Below are 24,116 nucleotides of genomic sequence, written 5' to 3' on the forward strand. Positions count from 1 at the left end.
ATCAACATCACTTCTAGCAATTTTTATACAATCTTGCACACATACAATAGGATTTTCATAATTTCTAATACCAAACTCATATGTCCCTTCCACTCTCAAAACTTCCTAAAATTATTTGTTCACTAATTTAGGATCTTGCTATACTATGTGTTCTGAATATATTCTCCATCATTAGTGTAAAAATATGTAATTTTTTTAAAAAGTGAAAAAAATTATTACGTTTCAGACTTTTTTATGGTATGTAGTTTTTTAATGAATAGATAGAATATTTGTTTTCTGGTTTATCTACATTATGAATTCTTGATCTTTATTTGGGTGGGAAGAAATGTGGAATCCTCTAGAAAAATGGATATAGTTATTTTCATACAAATGGATTTGTGGATCCCCCAAATATCACTGTCGAATTCCCACCCCCAAGTTTTATAAACTCCAAAATAAGAACTCTGGTATATTGAAACTGTATTTCAAACACCCTGATAAGAATGACATTAACATACAGGAATTCCCGGAGCTCCTTTTTTTCCTAGTGGTCCTGGAGGTCCAGTTTCTCCCTAAAAATCAAATACAGATCAAATTTAAAATTTTGAATTATAAATCCATTTCCAGGAATTCCCTACTGAAGCATTATGAAATGAAAATCCACTACCAATCAGCCCAGTCTGCCTTCTCTTTCTCTACTGTAAACCAGAAGCAACACAGGATAGAAAAATCAGGAATAAAACACCTTAAAGATTTGGGCGTAGGGTCTGTGAAATCACTAAGTCCTATATCTTTACAAGAAAATCAGGAGTGATACTATCATTGTTTCAAATGAAGACGTGGAAGTTCACACAGAGTTGGTGAGGTGAGAGAACAGTTGGCGGGGGAGGGGAGTGTCACATGAAAAATTTTCTTATTTATCATAGATTAAGAAACATGATAGTAAACATAAATTAAGAAAATACAGGACATAGAATAATAGCATTTATACTTCAATTTCTTGGATTGTGGCTAACTAGGTATTCCAAGTGAGTCTTTGAATCCTTAACAAGAATAAAAACCTGGAAAGACCATTCTCTGGGATAGAGTGTTGGTCTTATAAGAAGTTGGAGAGATCTTCAAAGATCCCTCATTTTAATAAAATATACTTTGGGTTGACACTGTGATTATGAGGATTTGGATCTATGCAGAAACCTTGCCAGAGGTAGAGATGCAGGAGCCAAGAAGGCTGGAGGTGTCTAGAGTGCATCAGAAAGTGAATGGTGGACTAGCCATGGAAAGAGGGTGGGAATCCTTAATCCCTATGAACACCCAGGACTCTTAGAGGGGGCTGACCTGATATCCATGGTTACTAGTAGGAGGCAGCTCTCCATGGCCTGATTAGGCTGCCAGAACTCACGCCAATTAACATGAAGCAATGAATGCATATTTATCAAGAAAGAAAGAGGCATCAAGCTACAAGACTGAGAGTTAACAGAAATAACAAATTGCAGATATTGGAACTGTTAGAGAATTTAGAACAATATAGGAGGTCTTTACATATTAAAGAATGGAATCATGAAAGATGACTAGGACTGTAAGGAACAAGATGCTATCATGAGGGGCGCCTGGGTGGCTCAGTGGGTTAAGCCGCTGCCTTCGGCTCAGGTCATGATCTCGGGGTCCTGGGATCAAGTCCCGCATCGGGCTCTCTGCTCAGCAGGGAGCCTGCTTCCCTCTCTCTCTCTCTGCCTGCCTCTCCATCTACTTGTGATTTCTCTCTGTCAAATAAATAAATAAAATCTTTAAAAAAAAAAAGATGCTATCATGAATAAAAAGATGTAAAAAAGAAGAAGAAAAAGATGTTATTAAAAAAGTTGAGCTTTTAGAAATGAAAAGTATGATTGTTTTGTTTTAAATCAATTGCTAGTTTAAAAAGCAGAGCAGACAGAGTAAAGGAAGAATAAGTACAATGGGAAATATATCTAAAAAATTTAACCAGAATGTTAGAATCAAGAATATGAAAATAAGAAGCTCTTCCGAAACATGGAGGACAAAATGAGAAGGAATAAAATTCATCTAACTGTAATTTTAATCTTTGTTCCAAAGATTGGAAGAGATATAATTTGGAAATAATGAGTGATATCTTCCAGAATTAATGGAAATAATTCCATAGAGTCAGGAAGGAAAGTGAATTCTCCTCAGGGTGAAAAAAGAGAAATGCACATCTAGATTCACAGTAATGAGTTTTAGAACACGAAATACAAAATACCTTAGAAGAATCCCAAAGAAAGGGACAGACCACTTATAAAAGAACAATAATTAGAATGAGAGCACATGTTTTATAGTAATAATGGAACCCTGAGGACAATAGAAGAAAATTCTCAACGTGTTTCAGTGTAATAATCGTCAACCTTGAGCTATATACCCTACAAAATGATCCCTCAAAACCAAGAGTAAAGGGGCGCCTGGGTGGCTCAGTGGGTTAAGCCGCTGCCTTCGGCTCAGGTCATGATCTCAGGGTCCTGGGATCGAGTCCCACATCGGGCTCTCTGCTCGGCAGGGAGCTTGCTTCCCTCTCTCTCTCTCTGCCTGCCTCTCTGCCTACTTGTGATTTCTCTCTGTCAAATAAATAAATAAAATCTTTAAAAAAAAATATCTAAGATTAGATAAAATCTGAAAACTTGTTACCTAGATATGTGTAATAAGAACTGATAAAGAGGGGCACCTGTGTGGCTCAGTGGGTTAAAGCCTCTGTCTTCAGCTCAGGTCATGATCCCAGGGTTTTGGGATCGAGCCACACATCGGGCTCTCTGCTTAATGGGCCCTTCCTCTTTCTCTGCCTGCCTCTCTGTCTACTTGTGATCTCTGTCTGTCAAATAAATAAATACAAATATTAAAAAAAAAAGAACTGATAAAGATATAGTTCAGGAAGTAGTAAAATTATCCCAAAAGGATAGTCAAAGGGCATTAGAAAAGTAACCATGTAAAAACAGAAAGCACATGTATAAAACAGAAAGCACATCTGTATAAAACAACAAAACAAAAGCTAATTATAAGGATAAAATAATAGCTTCTGAAATTTTATAATATTTGAACAATTAACCGTTGCTACGAAAGTGGGAAGAATGTGTTCTATGTGAAGTCATCACAGCTTTGCCCTTTTAATAAATAGATCTAGCCCCAAATCTTTCAAGTTTCATTAATACTCACCTTTTGTCCCATTAATCCTTGGTTTCCAGGAAATCCTGGCATTCCCTAAAAAGTAATAAAGTAAAATTTCAATTTTAAAAAGTATGGACTGTATCATAAGGAAGAATAAGTCCTAATTGGATTTTTTACTTGTAAATAATGCATAATTTCAAACTTCTGTCATCCACTTACAACATAACACTGCTACTGATAATCCAATTTGGAAAAGAGAAAATTTATGAGAGCCAATATTATATGAACATCTACTGATAGTTCAAATTTTAAATACAGTCTTCCAAAAAGAAAAACTTACTAAATATTAACCTGGTTCTTCTTTCAAACCAACATAAGTGATAAAATAAGAAGGATGCTTCATTTGAATATATTCCTTTACTATTTAAAATGAATAATGCACGAAAACCTGTAAAGTCATAGGAGTTCAGATTTAGTACGATTCCAAAGGGCCCCACTGCCTCACAACCATAATTAAAAACCAATAAGATTAACCAATATCCTCCAAACTGAGCCATGAAATACCCAGAAACTTATTTCCTTATCTAAAATACAATCATTCTCCTAATGATTCCTTTATTGATAAAACCATGAAAAATATGCAGGTCACCGTTTCAGGACAGAAGGAGAGAGAACTCTTTCACATGGTTCAACCTAGATGTACAAGTTCTCCAGCAAGATTCAGAGAATATTAATGTTCATTGTATAAATTTGAGAATAACATTAGCACATTCATTAATGGGCAAGCAGTTCTACTGTTGGTCCTTCAATGCGTTTACCAAAATAATCTTTTACCAGCCAAAGCAAACAGTGATGGTACTAATCAATTTTCATTTTTTATTCATTCTTCTTGGCTTCTTTCTCGATGGCACTTCAGTTAAAATAAGTAACATTGGAAATAAGCAACATAGACAGATGGCAGAAAGAGGAATTTGAAAGATGAGGAAATAGGGCCCCATCAGTATTTCTTTGAAAGCCCTCTGCACTATCATGGCACTCAAAGAACAGCAGCACTCCTGAGTAAATCAAGGCAGGTGGTAGAGAGGCCACTGACAATGAGATCAAGTTATCTTCTATTACAGGGAGAGTAGGCCATTATTTTGATTTTCACATCTTGACTTTATTAACACGATACTGGTCAATGTGTTAGCCACAATTATAATGCAAGACACATGCATATAGTTCTGGTTTTAAAATCTGAACTTGAATCATAAATTGGATTTCATGTTGATTTTATTTGGCTCCATTCATTTTGCCATGGCACTACACCCTTTGCAGAGAACAAAGTTTGTGTGTGAGCAACGACTATCAACAGAGGGATTGTAGTCTAGTTGAAAACACAAGCTTTCATAAACATATGAATTAGAAAATAATAAAAAACCATGTAAATTTTAAAGTAACATTATAAAACATACTATAGTTTTCTTTAAAACATACAGGAAAATTAAAATAACTGAGTTCTACACAGAAAGAACATAGAATGATATAAATTGTATCCTTCCAAGGCAGAAAATGCATATTCTCAATGCAATCAATTAAGATCAATAATGTTCCAAATAAAGCCCTCAAGTTCATAGACCATAACTTGGCATGAAACCATCTGTAATCAGCTCCCATTCAAACACACATATACACAAACTCACTAAAGGTCTACATTAAGTCCGGAATTTAAATAAAACCTGCCTGTAAAATCTTAGCAGATACAAGACAGACATACATTGTTCTACGCTGAAAGTGGCGCTAGACACTGGACACTAGTGGACACTAGACATTGCTGTGTCCATGCAGTGTCCCTTGGGCCCAAGAATCTCTAATCTGGATCAAACAGTTGCCCATGATACCATCAGACCTGAGAAGCTTGATTTCTTGCTGCCTTCTGTCTTTTGTTGCTTAGAGTTTCATCACGATTCAAGTCTCTACGCCCTCACACAATGTGACATTAGTACAAACCAGTTAACAAACATACTGCCTCTACTTCTGTTTCTAAAGCCAATTCCAGTGTAAGATAGGCAGTGTCTTCACTGTGGGGGCAAATGGAGTTATGCCCAGGCACCCTGACATCCACCTCCCAGGAGCCCTTGAGAGCCTCCACAATTCACTCCCTGGATCTGATCTGATGACTTATTTTTTAAATAATTATAATACTGAGCTTGGTCTATATTAGGACACAGCCCAAATCTTATTTCAGCATATCAGATATTGAGAGTGTTTGGGGGGAAATTTCAGATTTGAAAAAAAGAAAAGATTCCTCTTATCATCTTAACATGTTAGTAAAACATGAAAATGTAGTTCAGAGATATGAAGTCATATATTCTATGTCTAATTATGCCAAGAACTATTGCTTATTTTATAAATATAAACACAAATATATAAAACTACATATTTAAAGAGAAGATGTAAAACTGATTTATAAAAGCAATTCTTGGCAAAACTAACATGATACCATGGGTATGCATGGAATAAAAGACTGTTGAGAAAGAAATTAACCAGAACTGAAGTCAGTCAGAGCTATATTAGTTAATAAAATTCTGCTAGATTTTATTTTTCTGGGCTCCCATTTATTGAAATTCACTAAACTTTGCCAATTTTACACTAGCAGAAGTATTATTCAAAACCATTTGAAATTTACCAGTTTGTCGATCCAAAGTATTTAGTGACAATTACTTCATACAGCAAATGTTTTCCAAGCAAACTATTTTATATTTCACTTTTGGCCTGTGTGGTTTTGGATTCAGTCAACTGTGAGAATGTGTAAAGAAAGAAAGAAATAAGCATTTTATCTGGTAAGAGTAAAGGGGTATATTTCCCCCACTTCTGTGATTTCAGTTTGGGTTTGAGAAAGAGCAGAAAGTCAACTGGAAAATCCTGCATAATATTGTGGTGAAAAAATGTTGACATAAAAATGTTCTAGAATTTTCTCCGTAACCATTAAACCATTGATGTGTAACAAAAAGTCATTAAGAATAGAAATACATAATTTGGTATAAAAGGTTTGGCCTCTATTTCCTAAAGTCCACTTTGCAATGAAGGAAATGTGCCCATGATACATTACTTAGAATACACAAAAAATATCACTTGATACTTTCTCATGTCCAAAGAATTCAGTTATCTTATCCCTGAAATCAGAGCATCTTGGAGCCAATCTGCCTGTATGTAATGCACGATTTTCAATGTACTAAAAACAAATCTAACCCATTAATGGTATTTTTATATCAAAATTTTTAACCTTTCCATACAGTGGTATAGATATTTAATATACAGTTATCAAAATATCAGAAGAATGTTACATTTTCTATTGTATCAAGAAGTGATTTGTTTGTTCCTAAAGATTCATGAAGAAAAAGCACCTATAGGTTGGAAGTACTGTTCTTATTAGCTACAAAAATTACAACTGTTATTATAGTGATTATTAATAAAAGCCCAATGGAAGCAGTTACAGGTTTAGACAGTGAAGTCAGCCATCTCATTATCCAGGGGCTGATGGACTCCAAGCCTGTTATTTAAACTGTGGAATCTCAGTATCTCCATTTTATACGGGGCAAAATAAGAAAATCTATCTCAGAGAGTTGGTACATTATATCAATTAACTCTCACAAGTGCTTAGCTCAGTGCTGGCACTTTAATGAACAAATTTTCATGACTGTCTATTCACAGCTCCTCCCTGACCTTTGAAAGTTGTGAAATAGATGAAGTCAATTCCCCCCACCCATCTCAAAATGTGTCCTCCTCCTCCGTTTTAAGGATGTCTTTTTTTTTTTTTTTTTGGTGGTGGTTGGGGGTGGGGGGAGGGGTGGGGTCTTTCTACCTTGCATCTCTCTACCCTTGTTTCCAAAACATCCCCTTGCACCCAAGAGGACTCCAGCAATCTAAGGCTTCCCACTAGGCAGCATCATATTGGCAGTGCCCTCATCCACTACCTTTGTTTTTTCCTATTTGGCTAACTTTAACTACAATGATTTTTGCTTTTTAAACATTCACATGTATTCCATCCCAATTCTTTCAGGAAAATATAACCAAAAGTTTCAAATGTACTTTCAGTTGAACCCCACGATGTTTTTCAATTCTTTTTTAAAATTCCACACTAACTGACAGATCATTATGAATGATGTATAAAGATTATGCTGTGGTAAGAGAACGCTAAAGAGAAGTAACTCACAACCACAGCTGCCAAACCTAAACAAACCAATATATAAGTATTTGCAATAAACCCATAATAAGGAAATCCCCAGCTTTACTATTCCCTTTAATACTTTAGCACAGTTTTACTACTCCCTTTAATCTTCAAGGGGGGAAAAAAGGTAATCTGAGTAACACTATGAATTTCTTCTTCCCTAGGCTACAGATCAGGACTCACATGGGACTGGACCCCAAAGTACACAAAGGTAAGTAATTTCAATAGAAAATACTTTGGTAAATATTTCTGTGCTACTTATGTTTATACACAATAGAAAATGTCACCAGTTTGACATAATAAGTTACAGAGAGAGATCAGGGATGGCATCAAAAGGAAAAGCTACCTGCAAGCCCTTATAAAGTTGCCTCAAGTTACTGGCATTTCTCTTCAGCATCTAAAAGCATTTCAACATTTTTTAAAGGCCAAAAAGATACTCTAAACTATATTGTTGTTGTCAAAGTGTCTTTTTCAGGACAAAACAAAAAAAGACAAATGTTTAGCAGATTAAAATAACACACCTGAAAACCCAAAAGAGGAGGGGAGGACAAGATTTCAACCACGGATGGTCTCGTACTACCACATCATGGGAAAGTCATGGGCTCGCCAAGAACCCAGGAATCCAGAAAATAACCTGTCCCTCTGCATTAACAAGTGAGATCATGCACAAGAAATATATTAGGGAGATAAAGAAATCTTTTTAAAATTTTTAAAGAAGATTTTATATATTTATTTAATAGCGAGAGACACAGCTGGAGAGGGAACACAAGCAGGGGGAGTGGGAGAAAGAGAAGCAGGCTTCCTGTGGAGCAGAGACTTTGATGGGGGAGCTCTATCCCAAGATCCTGGGATTGTGACCTAAACCTAAGGCAGATGCTTAACAACTGAGCCACCAGGCTCCCCATCAAGGTCAGTAATTTTAACCACGTCTGCCAAGTCCCTTTACATTGTGAGGTAAATTGTTGATATTCTGGGAACTAGGATGTGGATCTCTTACAGGGCAAGAGAGGAATAATTATTTTGCCTACCACAGAAATATGACCTAATATCCAAGGACCAGATAGTTCTTTGTTATTTAAACATCTCTAGGGCATTAAAGATGGAGATGATTTAAATTCACATTATGAGGCCATGATACCCTAATAACAAATCCAGTCAAGAATAATACCTAAAATGAAATTTATAAACTAATCTAATTTGTCAACACAAATGCAAATGGCTTTACCATAATGTTAGTAAATCAAATACTGCTGTGCATTAGAACAGTAGAGCATGATTAAGAGGACTTGCTTCAGGGTGTAATGAGTGTTCAATGTTAAGAAATATACCAATATAATAGGTTCACACAAGTTATTAACAGTTTAGAGGAGGAACTATACAGAGTCATCTAAAAAATTCTAAAAATGCATTTTGCAGAACTTATCAGGCAATATTAAAAACTCATACGATTCTAAGGCCAGAACTTTGTAAGCCTGAATCTGAATCCATCAGAAGCCAACTGTAAACATAGTTGGTGAAACACTAGACATTTTTGCTTAAAATCAGGAATAAAGCATAAGCTGGATTCCGAAGCAGTAATTTCACTTAGAGGAAAACATCCTTCCCTCCAAATATTGCATAATACATGGAAATATATGTAACATCAATAAGGGAAGTTAGATGAAATATATCCATAAATAAATAAAATGAAATGAGAGGTTATATTCTTTCTTATAACCAGATATGGTAAAACATATATAATACTGTAAAGTTAAATAAAATTTCAATGGACAAGACTTTTTACTTTAAAAATCTGTATGTGTTCTGTTTATGTATTTGTATATTCAAGAATATGTTTGGAAAGAATCTTATTAAATGAATAATTATTATCTCTAGGGATGGGATTGGGATTCAGGTAAATGAAGGCAGATTTTGAAATTTACAGCACAACTTCTACTTTTGTCTATTTGAGAGAAGTTAAATAAAATGTATAATAAATGAATACATGAAGTAATATAATAAAATATAATTAAAATGTACATAAATAATACATTAAAAAGTTGGCCCATGTAGTTTTAGATTTCAAAAATTTCTCAGAAAAAAAATCTTAAGATTTTTCTCCCCACATTTTAGTCATTCAAGAAACTACTGCTAAATACCTGTCTTTCAAAATAAAAAAGTAAAGATATTAATGGTTGTGGCTATTATTTCACTAAAAAAATAAAACAAACCTAAGGGGCACCTGGATGGCTCAGCTCATTAAGCATTTGACTCTTGATTTTGACTGAGGTCTTGATCTCAGGGTTGTGAGATCAAGCCCCACATCAGGCTCCCTGCTCAGCAGGGAGTCTGCTTGAGAGTCTCTCTCAGTCTCTCCCTCTGTCCCTCCCCCCATTCTCTCTCTAAAATAAATAACGAAATCTTAAACACACACACACACACACACACACCTAAATCAAGAAAGAAATATACTGCAACCTCACAGTTGTGACCTCAAAGGGTTTTGCTTAGTTTTCATGCCTTGGTAGGTTATTCTCACAGATAATTTTTTACACATTGCTAAGGTTAGACAAAGGCATCAGTCTTTCCATCTAGAGAAGAACAATACTGTGTTTAAGAACCAATTTCTTTGATAAAATAGCCAGGAATTTGGCATTTGACAAGATTTGCCATACATTTCCCTGTAACAGAAGAAAAAGAATAATTTTATTTCTAAAATAAAAATGGTAATAGGTCAGATCTAAAAATTGATTTAAAAAGTACTATATATATTTTCAAAGTATATTTCTAGGAAAACTAATAACCTAAAAAATTCAATGAAAATGTAACAAAACGAATAAATTCAGTGACCAAATTCCTATCTTTGTGAGGATTTATCAATCTTCATATAAACAACTTAGTCTCGTTCAACTGTAGATGCACCTTTGTTTTCCACAATAGGTTTGCTTCCAAAATTTTGTCAAAAAATAATACAGTATTTCAAATACACCAAGAACATTGCCTCTATTTGGAAATATAATTTCTTATCATTCATGGCAATATTGAAGTTTATTCAGACAGAGAAAGATACTAAAGCACATATACAGTCTTAAAGAATAAGGTAGCTAATAAGATGATAATTCTATTTTCATTTACCAATATCACTAAAATTAATTGTTCTCAAATAGGTAACTTTGTCTTTTTCCTACCTTCATATTCCTCTATTTTGATCAACCTGTATCATAGTCTCTATGTCACTGGTTATCAAATTTTATATCAGACACATATAAGGGCAGCCATTAAAAATACAGTTTCCTGGGCTTTAGGCCCTAATTCTGATACATTAGGACTGGGATGGACCAGGAAACTGAATTTTTATAACCATCTCTCATGATTCTGGTTAAGGTACTCTGGATCAGAGTTGGAGAAACACTGTTCTATATATAGTAAACCAACCAACCAAGCAACTAACTCTTGAACATTATTTGCATTGGGGTATTAAGCTAGAAAAGTCATCAAGAAGTTTTTATGATTATCTACCAATTAAATTTTCATATAATCCATTTTAAGTCTCTTTACTCAAAAACAACTATAGATAATTTCCCCACCAATTTTTAACCCTTCACCAAAAGTCTTAATACTCAGCTTCTCATGATTAACTTCACTTTGATGGCATTTAAGAATTTCGACCTACCATAGGTTTTTTATTTTTTATTTTTTTTAAACCCAGATTTTTTTTTTTAAAGATTTTATTTATTTATTTGACAGAGAGAGATCACAAGCAGGCAGAGAGGCAGGCAGAGAGAGAGGAGGAAGCAGGCTCCCTGCCGAGCAGAGAGCCCGATGCGGGCCTCGATCCCAGGACCCTGAGATCATGACCTGAGCTGAAGGCAGCGGCTTAACCCACTGAGCCACCCACGCGCCCAGGTTTTTTAAATAAACCTTTGAACAATAGGTTTATTGAGTAAATTTTCTATTTCTTCTAACTGCAGAGAAACTACTCTATTTAAAACCACCTGGTACAATATCATATGTTCTAGGATTGCTTGGCAAATATTAGCACCTGACTCCACATCTCAGTAAGAATCTGCAACAATCCTAAAGCTCTCTCATGGTAGTTTCTCCTTTTGTCTCATTAGTAATTCCATTCTTAAAATACATTGTTCATAAGTTCTTCATACTTCACCTAAATCCATCAAGTAAGTGCACTCTTTTTATGCAGACATCATAAAATTCCTTTGTCCTTATTTTAGTATTAGTTCATTAAATCACTATACTTCACTTGCAAGAAAGAGACCTTCATTGAAAATACCTTGGCCCTATCTTCTAATAAAATTATTAAAAGAAAGTTATATGCCAATCTCACTTGATCATTTCCAGTAGATTAAATTCATTGTGAACCATTAGAGTCATACATGACTTCTAGAACATTCTCAATACTAGTCTACTCATGATTAATAAACTCTTTTGTTAAAAACATACTTTTTTCCCCTACAACCTCAGAAGTGTGAATCTATGCCGAAAGAGTTTCAAAGCCATAATCTTTTAAAGAAACCAAAATTAAAACAGCAAAGCAGCTATGACTTAAAGTATATCTGTTTCAAATAACAGTTCAGTATTCAAAATTACAAAAGTCATTTTTATAAACCATCTGACACTATTGACAATTACCTATTAGGTATTTACCTGATTATCAAAAATAAAAATGCATATTGGTATAAACAAATATTTTCAAGTGCTCTTTCTCAGATATTACCATCTGTATGTACCCATCTGTAACACACCCTAACATACGGCGAACATAAATGATTTTCTCAGAACATAAATGTTCTCAGAGGCATAAAACATTTGTCTAGTGTTCAATGTGGTAACCACACTCAAGCATCCTGGAAATATTTTTTAAAGACAACAACAAAGAAAGAGCTCATCAGAATGAAAAAATCTCATTACCAAAGTGTGCACTCCAGATCACATAAAAAATATATTAGTTTCCACACTTAAGAAAATAGAATGAATGAAAAACATTCTTATTTCATCTACTAAAATAGCATTTTTATGGATCATGAACCCAGTATTAAAATAAATATGCCTTGTCTTGAATAACACTGTTAATTCCATATTTTCATGCTCTGAAAATGGAGAATGTATTTGGACTAATTCAAAATGATCATATGATACCTTACAACAAAGATAAAAAGTACACAAAACAACCCCAGCCTCTGTATGACTAAAGAGCATAATTTGAAAGTCAAAGTCTTGAAATCTTTGAAATCTAAATATCCTGTATAGATGGTGATGCAAGTTTCCTCTCACCCCTTCTCTTCAAAACTGAGGTGGATGTAATCAATCCATATGTCAATGAGAATACTGAGCCTCTATAAGCAACACGAGATCCTCTTTACCCACAGGTCATGCTACCCATTCTGAGAACTAATCATGCAGCATTTCAAAGTTCAATTACATTCATTGCTCTTGTCATTTCAGAGTTCAATAAAGCCTTTTTTGAATTATAAGGAATGAATAAATGAGAAAAATGGAAATAAGTACATTTTGATGCTTATCCATAACTTTACAATGAACATATTTAAGAGATTTCTCCAGAACAATAAGAAAAATGATCAGTACCATAGACACAGAGCCTCTAAATTTAAAATCTACAATGTGATAAAGGTGTTTGATGGTGGTCTTATTTACTATGCCAGCGAAATCGTTTGTAAGGAAAGAATTAAACAGATGCTTTCTTAAATCTGGTGGGATTTTATTAACTAACTTATACAGATAATAGGCCAACATTTACTTTTCATGTGTAAAGAAAAAGATACAATAGTTGCATAGTCATTACAAAACCAAAAGCCCTATTTGGGGAGACCAAAGTGTTGCACACATTTCTTACAAATTCAGTCACTCCTGCAGACAAATCAGATGTGTACATAATTTGATTTAGATAAAACCTATTTCAAAATGTATTCTAAGGATGACTCTCAATCAGGTTTTAAAACATAACCCTCGAATTTAAATAATAAATATAAGTGTTTCAAACATTCTAAGTTGTTTGATGTGATTGTTTTCACACTGAGAAATGCCATGGGAAATTCTTAGGAGACATCAGGTTAAGGTTGTTCCACTCAACACATACCAAGGATGTGCCACTTTTCATGCCTGAAAGAGGAGTGGGGGGAAAAAATGTTACAAATCTGTACAGAAGACCTGTACAAAAAGCTTGCCGTTCAGTTACAAATCAAATAGGAAAAATAATAGAATTCAGGTTTTTCCCCCTTTTAACCTTTCTTCTTGATATAAATAAAAAATATAATCAAGTAGGTAAATAAAGATCTCACCACATTATGAAGATAATGAAGTGAATTATACTTCATGGGAAAAACCACCACAGCCTTTCAACATGAAATTTTCCCGAGAATTTTATGGATGTCTTTGGCTTTATAAGCATAAAAATGGCATGTCAAACAGCCCAGAGAGAAGTTGATGAAACAAAAGACCTACTTGTCTCTTAAGAACATGATGACTTGGACCAGTTCACCAGCTAACATTACACCACAGACACAAGCACCACGTGGTTTAGCAAGAATTCGAAAGACATGAAGAAAGGAAACTAAAACCTCTATGAGCCAATATCCTCAAATACAGTACAGTGACCCCCACATCTTCACCCCTATAAAAATGATACAACAGACATTTTTTCTTATTTAAGAAACACATGCTCACCTCCATAGGTCCAGGAAATGTATCATCCTTTCTCTCATCCTCATGGAGCTCCAGGAATCTTGGCTCAAGTAGTGGAATCCAGCTGCTGCCTACCCATCTTTGCTCTGAGCCATCTGGGGCTGGTCAATCAGGAGAGAACTAGCGAGCAAATGGCTCAGACTGAGCAAAAGATTAGCTTTATCTAGTGCATCAGGATTGAGCACCAGGACAAGTACAGCACCATGACAAAGAAACAGTGAAAACATGGAAACTGCAGATAGTTTGGCCAGCAACAACTGGTTATGGCGAAGTAGTGGATCAACATAATTTGATCTACAAACTCATTTGGTCAAACATGAATGTTCCAGTTTTCGTTTTCCAACTGCTGGTGAATTCTAGTGTGTGGCTGCCCTGTCACCCCACCTGCCTCAAATGCCCAAGATAAAAGCAAAGCTATTGGTGAGAAGTTCAGAAAACACACTTCCAACAACTAAGGATTCCTTGAAGCAATCAGACTGTTCTTTATCCCTTGGTACAAAACTGAAAATGTAGTCTGACAAGCTTAAGATCTTTTTTAAAAAAAAGAAACACTGTAAAACACTCCAAATCCACCCCCTTGTTTGTTTTTTTGTTTTATAATGGATTGCAAAACAATGGTACACTTAGGGAAGAAAATAAAGTACTGATAAGCAAAAATGGAACATAACAGACATCAAAAACCACCCTGGAGAAAAAATAAGCAAAGTGATCCAAAACAGGATTAAACCATATGTTTACCATGTAGATTATTTATTATACATACACATTTATAAAGTATCTAATTTTAAACTATGCTTAGGTATGTATACATTTTATACAGTTTATATACGTAATACATTTAGTATCAGACATTAAATCTATTCCAACTTTGCAAGACAATGAAGACTACGGAGAAGACATATGGGCTAAAATTTACTAAGCAGAATGATGCAAAAATGCAGAAAAATAAGAAGTGGATGAAGTAAATTTTTTTTTTTTAAAGATTTTTATTTATTTGACAGAGCGAAATCACAAGTAGGTAGAGAGGGAGGCAGAGAGAGAGGGGAGGAAGCAGGCTTCCTGCGGAGCAGAGAGCCTGAATGAGGGCTCGATCCCAGGACCTGAGATCATGACCTGAGCCGAAGGCAGAGGCTTTTACCCACTGAGCCACCCAGGCACCCCAGATGCTTTAATCCCAAATGTTTAATCAATACAGGTGTTGCCTAGTGTTTGCGAGGTATCAGTATGTGCTTCCGTGGCCTTTTTACATGGGTCCATTGCTAAATAAAATATCACTAGATTAAAGCCTGTGTACTAGTTTCCTGTGACAGTTGTTAAAAAAAAATTTCACCACAAACCTGGTTGTTTAAAACAATGCCATTTTATTTTCTCACGGTTCTGGAGGCTAGAAGTCTGAAGTCCGGGTCTTGATAGCACTGCACTCCCCACAGAAGCTCTAGGGGAGAATCCATTCCCTGTCTCCCATCTTGGAGCTGCCAGCACTCCTTGACTTGGGGCCGTGTTGCTCCAGTAGCAGCCACCATGTTCTCAGGGATGCCTCTGAGAAACTTCAGTTCAGCTCTTAGGGCCTTTCAACTGGGATCAGCCCCCTCCTCAGATACCCCAGAATAATTTCCTCATCACAATATCATAATCACATCTACAAAGACCCTTTATTCATATGAGATAACATTTACAGGTTGCAGGCATTAGGGTCTGATGATCTAGCATGGGGGAGGGTAGTATTTTTCAACCTACTACCCACAGTATTCGCAAAATGCTAAAATGTCCTTGAATCTGACCCACTATTTCTTATTAGAATTTCATTAGCTGTGTCTATCCTTTGTTCATTACCCAAAGCATAGACTGCCTATTTAAATGCTTCTGTTATTATCTAGATAGGTTCCATTTGAAAATACCTTAGGATCACCTCCCAAGGCCAAACTAATGCTTCTTGCTCTCTTTCCTGTTTATTGCCTGGTCGTCTGTGTCATCGTCCATGCAGTAGGACTTCGAAAATCAACTCTTTTTCATCTTAAGTGCCACATCCAAACAAGCCTCAAGCTCTGCTGGTGCTGCTTCGGTTCATTTCAGATCAGTCCCACTCGCCCTGCCCCCTCTCCCATCGGTCCCGTCCTGGTTGCAACTGTAGGGGGCAGAACTCAGCTAGAAGGCTGCCAGGCTCTGTCCTCTACCTTGGCTCACCTTTATCCATTTTCTATTCTACTATCAGAGTGATCTTTTTCCAACTTTCTGAATCTGACCAACTCACTCATCTAATTGCAACCTTTGAAAAGGTCCCACTATTCTTGGATTTAAGTTCGAGCGGCATAGACCGGCTGCTATCTACACCCACAACTTCATCGCGTATTTCTACCCCATTCCTTCCGTGTCTCTTAAGCAGCCTGAACTCGAGTCAGCTTTTTCTAAAATATCATGACTTTGTTTTTACTTCTACATTTGGCAACATACTCCAGGTTCCTGCCTTGCCAGGCCAGACAACCAGCTAACTCCGATTTATCTTCCAGAATCTGGCCAAGAGAGTACCTTGTTTAGGAAAGTATCTCTATACACTTTAAACAAGTGAACCATACAGTATACTATAGCTCAATAAGGCTATTACTGAAAAGAAAAGAAGAATGAATCGGGCTCAGGGATAGTCCCGAGTGCATTTAGTGTTATACACATCTTCTCCAAGACCCCCTGTGCCTACCTAACATTTCTACTATGCTGTCATCTCCTGGCTTGTGCGACCGCTTCAGGGCATGGCCGTGACAAATTAATCTCCACATTCTCCTGGAGTAGGATCATGTCTAGCAGAATGTGGACACTCTGTAAATGTTTGCTGAGTTAGTGACAAGATTATATAATCCTTCAACAGAGCATTATAGGCTTGAAATCAATCATAGTAAGTCCAGGATGTGTTAGAAAGGAGTCTACAGTCACCTGGATGGAAGTTAGTATATATGTAATTCGCCGCTTCAAAAATAAATCACCTTTAGGGCTAAATTCGTACTAGGAATGACCAATACTAAAATTCAAAATGTAGCCATTACAATGTAATCATAGTTTAGACAATATAACCCTTTCCCAAGGAAATACAGTCTTTGTCCTCAATTTGCATTCCAGGCATTAGTGTTCATATTTACCAATCTGCTTACAGGGATGAGTCATCAACCAGCTGCTATAAGCTGTGTTTAATTAGCTTTAAAGCATTTTTCTAAGAGCTTCTGTCCTTCCAACTTAAGCTCCATTAATTTTCTTGGATGCCACATTATGGAACAAACAAGTGAACATGTCCTTTTTAGTGGGGCCAAATCATTCATTATAAATACTTATTTATATGCAGTATCCACATGTAATGGAAGAGTATTCATTTCTTTGCATCACCAAATACAAAAACTTTCATTTTTTTTTTCCTGTTTCCAAAGCTTTATCTACACATGGTAAAGACCAAAGCTTTATCTACACATGGTAAAGACCAAAGTTTTCATTAATGGCCAAAAGAAGAGAATCATTCTCAATTCCGTTCTTCACTATAAAAGAATACAGACCATAAGAATCTATCCAGATAATGTGGGCCAATTTTAGATGCTCAATCTATTAACTGCTTTCCTAAGAGAGTATGTCTTCTGACATAGGAAACTTGGCTTCCTCTCCAGCAGCTGGCAGAAAAGAGAGGCAGAGGGCCAGAAAGGGCAAGGGACCATTCTTGCCTTCCTTGATCGGGTGGGATGGAGTAGGAAAGAGTCTGAAGAGTTTCTCTTGGTAACTCCCAGTTTTCTACCTGATTGGTTTAGAAGAGATTATATTCTAAATACCCCCACTAGTGCTTGCCTTTTTTAGAACTCTGTGATTTAGCTTTTGCTTCTTTATCTTTTCACTGTCTCTCTCCACTGGGAGGGTGTAAGCCTCCATGCCCAGTCCCTCTCGCTAAACTCAGTGCCTTATGCATTCTGGGAATGCGGTGAATGTTGCAAGGGAGCAGAGAGAGTCAAGTCTGAAATCAGGAGGGCCTGAGATGGAAATTTACACTAGTGAGAAAGTTCTAGACAGAAGTCCATCTTGAGTAAAGTGGGGGCAGGCAGGGCAGAAGAAAACACAAATCAGCCTCTCCTTCTGGCTGCCATGAGGAACAGGCAGCCTTGGGAGAGGAACACGGCCCCTCGAGCGCTCCTAATTCCCTCCTTATTCTATTTGGTTTCATTAACAGATTAACAGGATAGCAACAGTATTATTTTTCAAGTAAATATATGCTGCTCCTGTCACATTATGGTTCACGTGGACTTGCTGGTCAGTCAGCCTTTTCTAACATTGTTTCTGTGGGAAAATGAGCCACAAATTCCAAATAACTGACTCACCAAGATTTATAATATAACCAGCTCAAATTATAACCTGGTTTTCATTTCAGCTGTCCCCTATTTCCCTCTTCTCTTTCTTTTCATGTTTCTCATTCTCTCAGCTGTCTTCCCTCCCCCGCCCCCGCCCCCACGCTCATGTACCTGCACGCCCATGTGCTTACGTGCACACACCTTATATTCTCTAGAAATAAGAACATAAACAAACATACCCGGTCTCATATCCAGTTACCAGGTCTCAGAATTCTTCCTTAATCATAAAAATTATGAGTCAGATATATGGAGCTCACACTCCAGTCCAATTCACATGCTCGTTGAGGCTTTATCAAATAGCCAGTGGGTTAGTGTCCTGATTCCAGTCTCTTCTCCTTTCAGTCTATCCCGAATATACCAGTAGCTCATAACTGCCTCTAAAGCATGGTTCTGCATCATGTTAGCTCTTTTTCTTCCCATATCGCTTCCATGCCAAGTAAAGAGAGTTTCCTCCCTGAATCCAGTCAAGGACTGCTGTGTCACAATCCTATCCCACCTTCCCAACTTCACTTTCTATCACTGCAGCCCCAGGACTGCATTTAGATCATTTCTTTATTTCTTAAGCACACACTTAACCATCCTACCTGTGTGTCTTCACTCATGTTCCTTCTCCTTCTGGTCTTCCTTTCTTCCCCGTCATCCTTTTATGATCCAATCAAGCCCCAGATCCTTGGTAAAAGTTTCCCAATCACCCCATGATACAAGGTTCTCTTTCTAAACTCTTCCTGTGTTTAGGAGAACTCCATGCATTTGTGCAACGTTTTCATAGCTTTTTTCCCCATATGTTTCCTAAGACAGCCTCACAACAACACAGCGAAGTGGGTACTGTAAGTATGTGCAATTCACAGATAAGGAGGAAGCTTTTCAGAGATATGAACTGATTTACCTCATCTTGCAGAGCTGGAATGTGGCAGGAAATTATCTTTAAACCCAGGCCTTCTGATTTCATGTTAAATCCCCCACTTGGCACTTACTATAAACTGCCTTGGGTTGGTAATTATTTGCGTCATTTTTGCACAGTCTTCCAAACTAGATTATAAGCTCCATGAAGGCAGTAGCTATGTAGAGAACTTGTCCCAGTGCATTATAATACACAAGATGAGAACTCAATAAATATTTGATTGAATGATTCTGTGAGTAGTCAATCCACTCATTCACCCCATTTAAGAAGCTTCTGTGATTCCGCTGTCTTTTGTCCAATATATGGATTCTGAGTGCTCACCTGAACACTCTAAGAAAAAATGCAATATACCTTGGCTATTTTCAAACTTCTTAACCTACTCATTCCCAAAACAGGCTGCAAATTCCCCTAAATTTAAATTCCCCATAAGATCCTTTGATGAATAAAATGAGACCAGCAGGTGTTTCAATCTTGGCCAATGTTAGCCAGGAGTTGTAGGAAGAAAAGGTGGGGAAAACAGTAAGTGAAGTTGAGTCATCTGGCACACTTGCTGAAAACACATATATCCAGGATTCAGACCCAGCACTTTCTCAATCATGTTTCCTTACCCCAAGTTATATTGAACACCTGACCCCAGGGAGCATATTACCCAACAAGCCAGTGGCAAAGTGATGCTGGCTGAAGGCTCAGCAACAGACTAGGCTGTTTGTGTTCGCCATTTGTTTGTGTGGGCAGGAGTACTCATGATTGTAATTCATACTGCCGGTGAATTTTCTGCTCGTGACATTCTCCCCGTTTTGTAAAAAAGAGTTAAATATTTCAATATCTTATAATGTTCTGCAAAGAGCTGCTGTAGCATGTGAGTCTGGAAGTCACTGAACAACAACAGGTTACCTGATAGGTGTATTTAAATAGAGGATTTTAGGAGAGGAAAAGAACTTCAGTATTTAGAGCTGAATTCAGAAGGTACTCACAGGCTCTCCCCGGGATCCATCCTGCCCTGGAGCACCTGGAGGTCCTGCTTCTCCCTGTTGATTTTAAAAAAAAAAAAAAAGAAAAGAAAAGAAAATTACATTTTCAGACATGTTTATAAAATAGTGATATATAACACTGAGTATTAAAGTACCTTAGATACAAACATAAACATTACTTCTACATTATTATTATTAATAATGTTATGTGGCCACTATACTTATGAGTACAGCATAACATACAGAATTGTTGAATCACTATGTTGTATGCCTGAGATTGTCTACAGCACTTTAACAAAAAAATGTAACACCGTATGTCAACCATACTTCAATAAAAAGTAAATATTCAAAATTTTGTGTGCTATTTTATCATTTACTTAATATCAAAGAAAAATTCTAGTAAGTGTACAGGATTTTTTTAGGTATAATTATAGATTCTATTAACAAGTTAGGTAAAAGGAGATATATATCCTATTTATGGGCAGAAAAACTCATTCATAGTCATGAAGCTATAAAGTCTTTGTAGCATAAAGATGTTAGATGTCTCCAAATTAATCAAAATTTAATGCAATTTCAAAAGAAATCCCAAGAAAATATTTGTTGTAATGTGGCAAAATTATTATAGGATTTAAGTAGAAGAAGAAATTACCAAATGGCCAAGACAATTTAGGAGAAGATCAAAAGGGTGAAATGAATTTGTTCCTGAACACACATCTAGCTATGGGAGTTAAGAATTTATACCACCACCCCAGGGAGAGAGAGAAGATCACTGGAATGAAAGGGAGTCCAAAACTGCTTTCAATAAGTTCAGTATCTGGAAAGGAATCAAAACTGCAACAAATGGTACTTGGACTATTAAATACCATTTAAAAAATTAAATATTTAATTTTTTAAATATAATTTTAAAAAATTAAAACTGAATAATCAAACACATGCACACACAGAGGAAATAATACCAAGGTATGAAAAGTAGAATTTTAAATACTTTTGAAGGAAACAGAAGAAATTATATTTGTAAGTTGGGGGCAGAGAAGAATTTTTAAAGTAAAATGTAATAAAACAAACCATAATAAATTTTGATTATCTGACTGCACTAAAAACATAATGGCTTATCAAAAGATATTTCAAAAGTCTAAAGACAGACCACAGAGTAGAATAATAAACTTGCATGTAATAACAAAGGATTAGCAAATTAGTATCTAGAATGTGAAAGCCTTCTAATACTCAATAAGAGAAATAAAAAAAACAGATTATAAAAATAGATATGAAATTTAAAAATTCCTTCTGTATTACTGATTTTAACCCTTCCTGACATCAAATAACTCATTATGAAATTCATGAAGTGACTATATAAATATCCAATCTATTATGGCAGCAGATAATTGAGTTAATTTATAAAATAACTCTGATACTGTACACTCATGAGAGTAGGACATTACATTTATTGCCAAGGTAAATGTGACCAAAGTTTATATCAATCCTTTCATATTTATTTTTATTTAACTTTTTACTTTAAAGTTGATCATTCTGTTGGAATGGAGCCACTGGATTGGATGATTCTTCTGGATCTATTTGAACTGATCATTCTAATTTGATCTTGCCTCCCAACAGTTACGTTTTAAAACCAAAATAAAGCTTTCATTAAAAATGGAGTTACTTTAAAAAAAAATGGAGTTACTTATAAGTTATTACTTGAAATTATTTGAAACCTTAAGTTAGTATCCACCTAGTTAAAATTAACTCCTAAAATGTTTATTTTTAGGTGACTATAATGACTAGCATAGTTTTTAGTTATATGCCTTTAAAATCCTATGCTTAAATGATTTAAGCATCTTATTTTCTATCCACCCTTTCGCATCCTCAAAACTTTTCCCAAATTGCCAGTGTATATAACAGTATCTGATACCACTTTACAATAAATATTAGCGGAGTTTATTCCTAAAATGTGTAATATTCACAGGTCAGTACAGCTTTAAATTACCAGAGGCAGTGTCATAAAGGGCAGGGGTGGAAAGAAGCCTCTTAAAATACACACACAGACACACCCTCTATGCTTTTTGAAGCCTTCTAGTCATCAGGAGCCACGATTTTGTTTTCTATTCAGCAAAGTGTTGTATCATAACCATGTTCTCTGCAATGATGCCACATTTTGTTTCATACCAGAGAAAACACTTCATTCTACGTGAGATAAAGAAAGCAAAGCAAAAAGCATTTTTCTTGTAAATACTTCAAATGCCTGGGTTGAAATCAGTCTAAGGGTGAAAGAGTCTCAGAATACACATACTGATGCACATGCCAACGTGGTTTTCCACAGTTTCATATTCCAATGAATTTCCCAAAATTGTAGAAAAGGAATCACAGAAGGAAGAACCAATAAAACCTGGCTAACATAATCAACACTTGGAAAAAAAAAAACTCAACCATATCACATTATGGAAACACAGATTCTCCCACTTTCATGAATTCTTGCATTTCATAAGGACAGTGAAATACCAACTCAAGCCAAATAGTTCATCTGGTCCAATTTTATTTACAAACACTTGCTGACAAGTTGACAGCGGACAACAGAGGGAGCAAAGCACAATGTTTTCCTGTAAGTTAACCAAATTGGGAGGTGCTGCTGGCCCAATGGTTCTACAGAAAAGCTTATGAAAACACCAAAGAGAAACAAAGATATATGTAGGATTCACTAAGTCTAAAAGCTCTAGGTCAAAAAGTCTGAAAAATTGAAGGGATGTGTCAGGACCTAACACAACAGGGAAACACTGCAATGACTATACCTAAACTTAATATTCATATTAACAGTCAGGAGGATTCACACAAGCCATTGGTGCTCATAGACAGCCCCCACATCAGCCAGCTCAGCTTCAGTTCATGTGGGAACTTCAAAGGGCAAAATTTCAGGCCCTCCTGCAGACCTAATGAATCAGACACACCGGAGGTGGAGCCAGCATTTGGCTTTAATAGCTGTCCAGCTGATTCTGACAATCTGAGGACCATGGCATATCTGTAAGTCCTCAGGCCACTGACCTTCCCATACCTCCGGGTACTGTCATATGTGACTTGCAAGCAAATCTGCAGTTTAGCTCTTATATATATAAAGGGAGGACGGCAATTGTCAGATAGTATAGTAAATGCTATTTACTATAAATAAATAGTATATATTTATCCCAATAAATCTGGGATTACCTAACTATTCTGCCTGGTAAAAATTTCTCCATTTACTTCTCTGATGACCCAATCTTATTTTTTTCTAATTAGCAGGATGTTTTTTAAAATGTAACTAATCATCATCAAGGGTTATCAATAACAAAGTCCCCAAATTATATGAGGATTTATTTTTATTCCTACTTCATGGACATGATGATACATAATTATATGAATAAAATATCTAGTCTTTATCATCTACAGCAGTGGTTCTTATACTAGTTGCATCAGAATCTTTGGGAGAATTTGCTAGACTGCAAATTGTGGACTCCACTCCAGAGTTTATGATCCAACAGGTATGGGGCAGATGCTAGGAATTAGCATTTCCAATGGGTTCCTGAAAAGTGCTGATACAGTAGCCTTTGGGACCACTGCTCTAGCCCAGATCTCCAGATGCTTACACATCCTTTCTGTTCTTACCAACACCTCTCTACAATGACACTGTATATTTAGCTTCACACTTGGCACCAAGTTTTAGGATGGCCAAGCTATTCAACAGGTATCTTGTTAATACAGTGCTATTTTCCTGACACGCACATTCTTTAAAGGCAAGAAAATCTTTTTTGCTTTTTTTTTTTCATTACCTAGAATACTTACAGTAACGTTGAGCAGAATGTAAAACTATATATAAGGTT

At 36.0% G+C, this 24,116-nt stretch overlaps 1 protein-coding gene across 4 annotated transcripts in view; it reads right to left on the reverse strand.

The window, feature by feature from the left end:
* The window catches only part of COL21A1 (collagen type XXI alpha 1 chain), a 189,137-nt gene that overhangs the window by 20,230 nt on the left and 144,791 nt on the right, over positions 1–24,116 (reverse strand). For all 4 annotated transcript variants that reach the window (XM_044253129.1, XM_044253138.1, XM_044253121.1 and 1 more), the window contains 3 exons: positions 20,278–20,331; positions 3,172–3,216; positions 498–551 (listed from right to left, as the gene is read on the reverse strand). In XM_044253129.1, coding sequence (XP_044109064.1) covers positions 498–551; positions 3,172–3,216; positions 20,278–20,331 — 153 coding nt within the window. The remainder of the gene's footprint in view (positions 1–497; positions 552–3,171; positions 3,217–20,277; positions 20,332–24,116) is intronic.

Source organism: Neovison vison, chromosome 1 (genome assembly GCF_020171115.1).
Source record: "Neovison vison isolate M4711 chromosome 1, ASM_NN_V1, whole genome shotgun sequence".
In the NCBI taxonomy this organism is placed as follows: Eukaryota; Metazoa; Chordata; class Mammalia; order Carnivora; family Mustelidae; genus Neogale; species Neogale vison.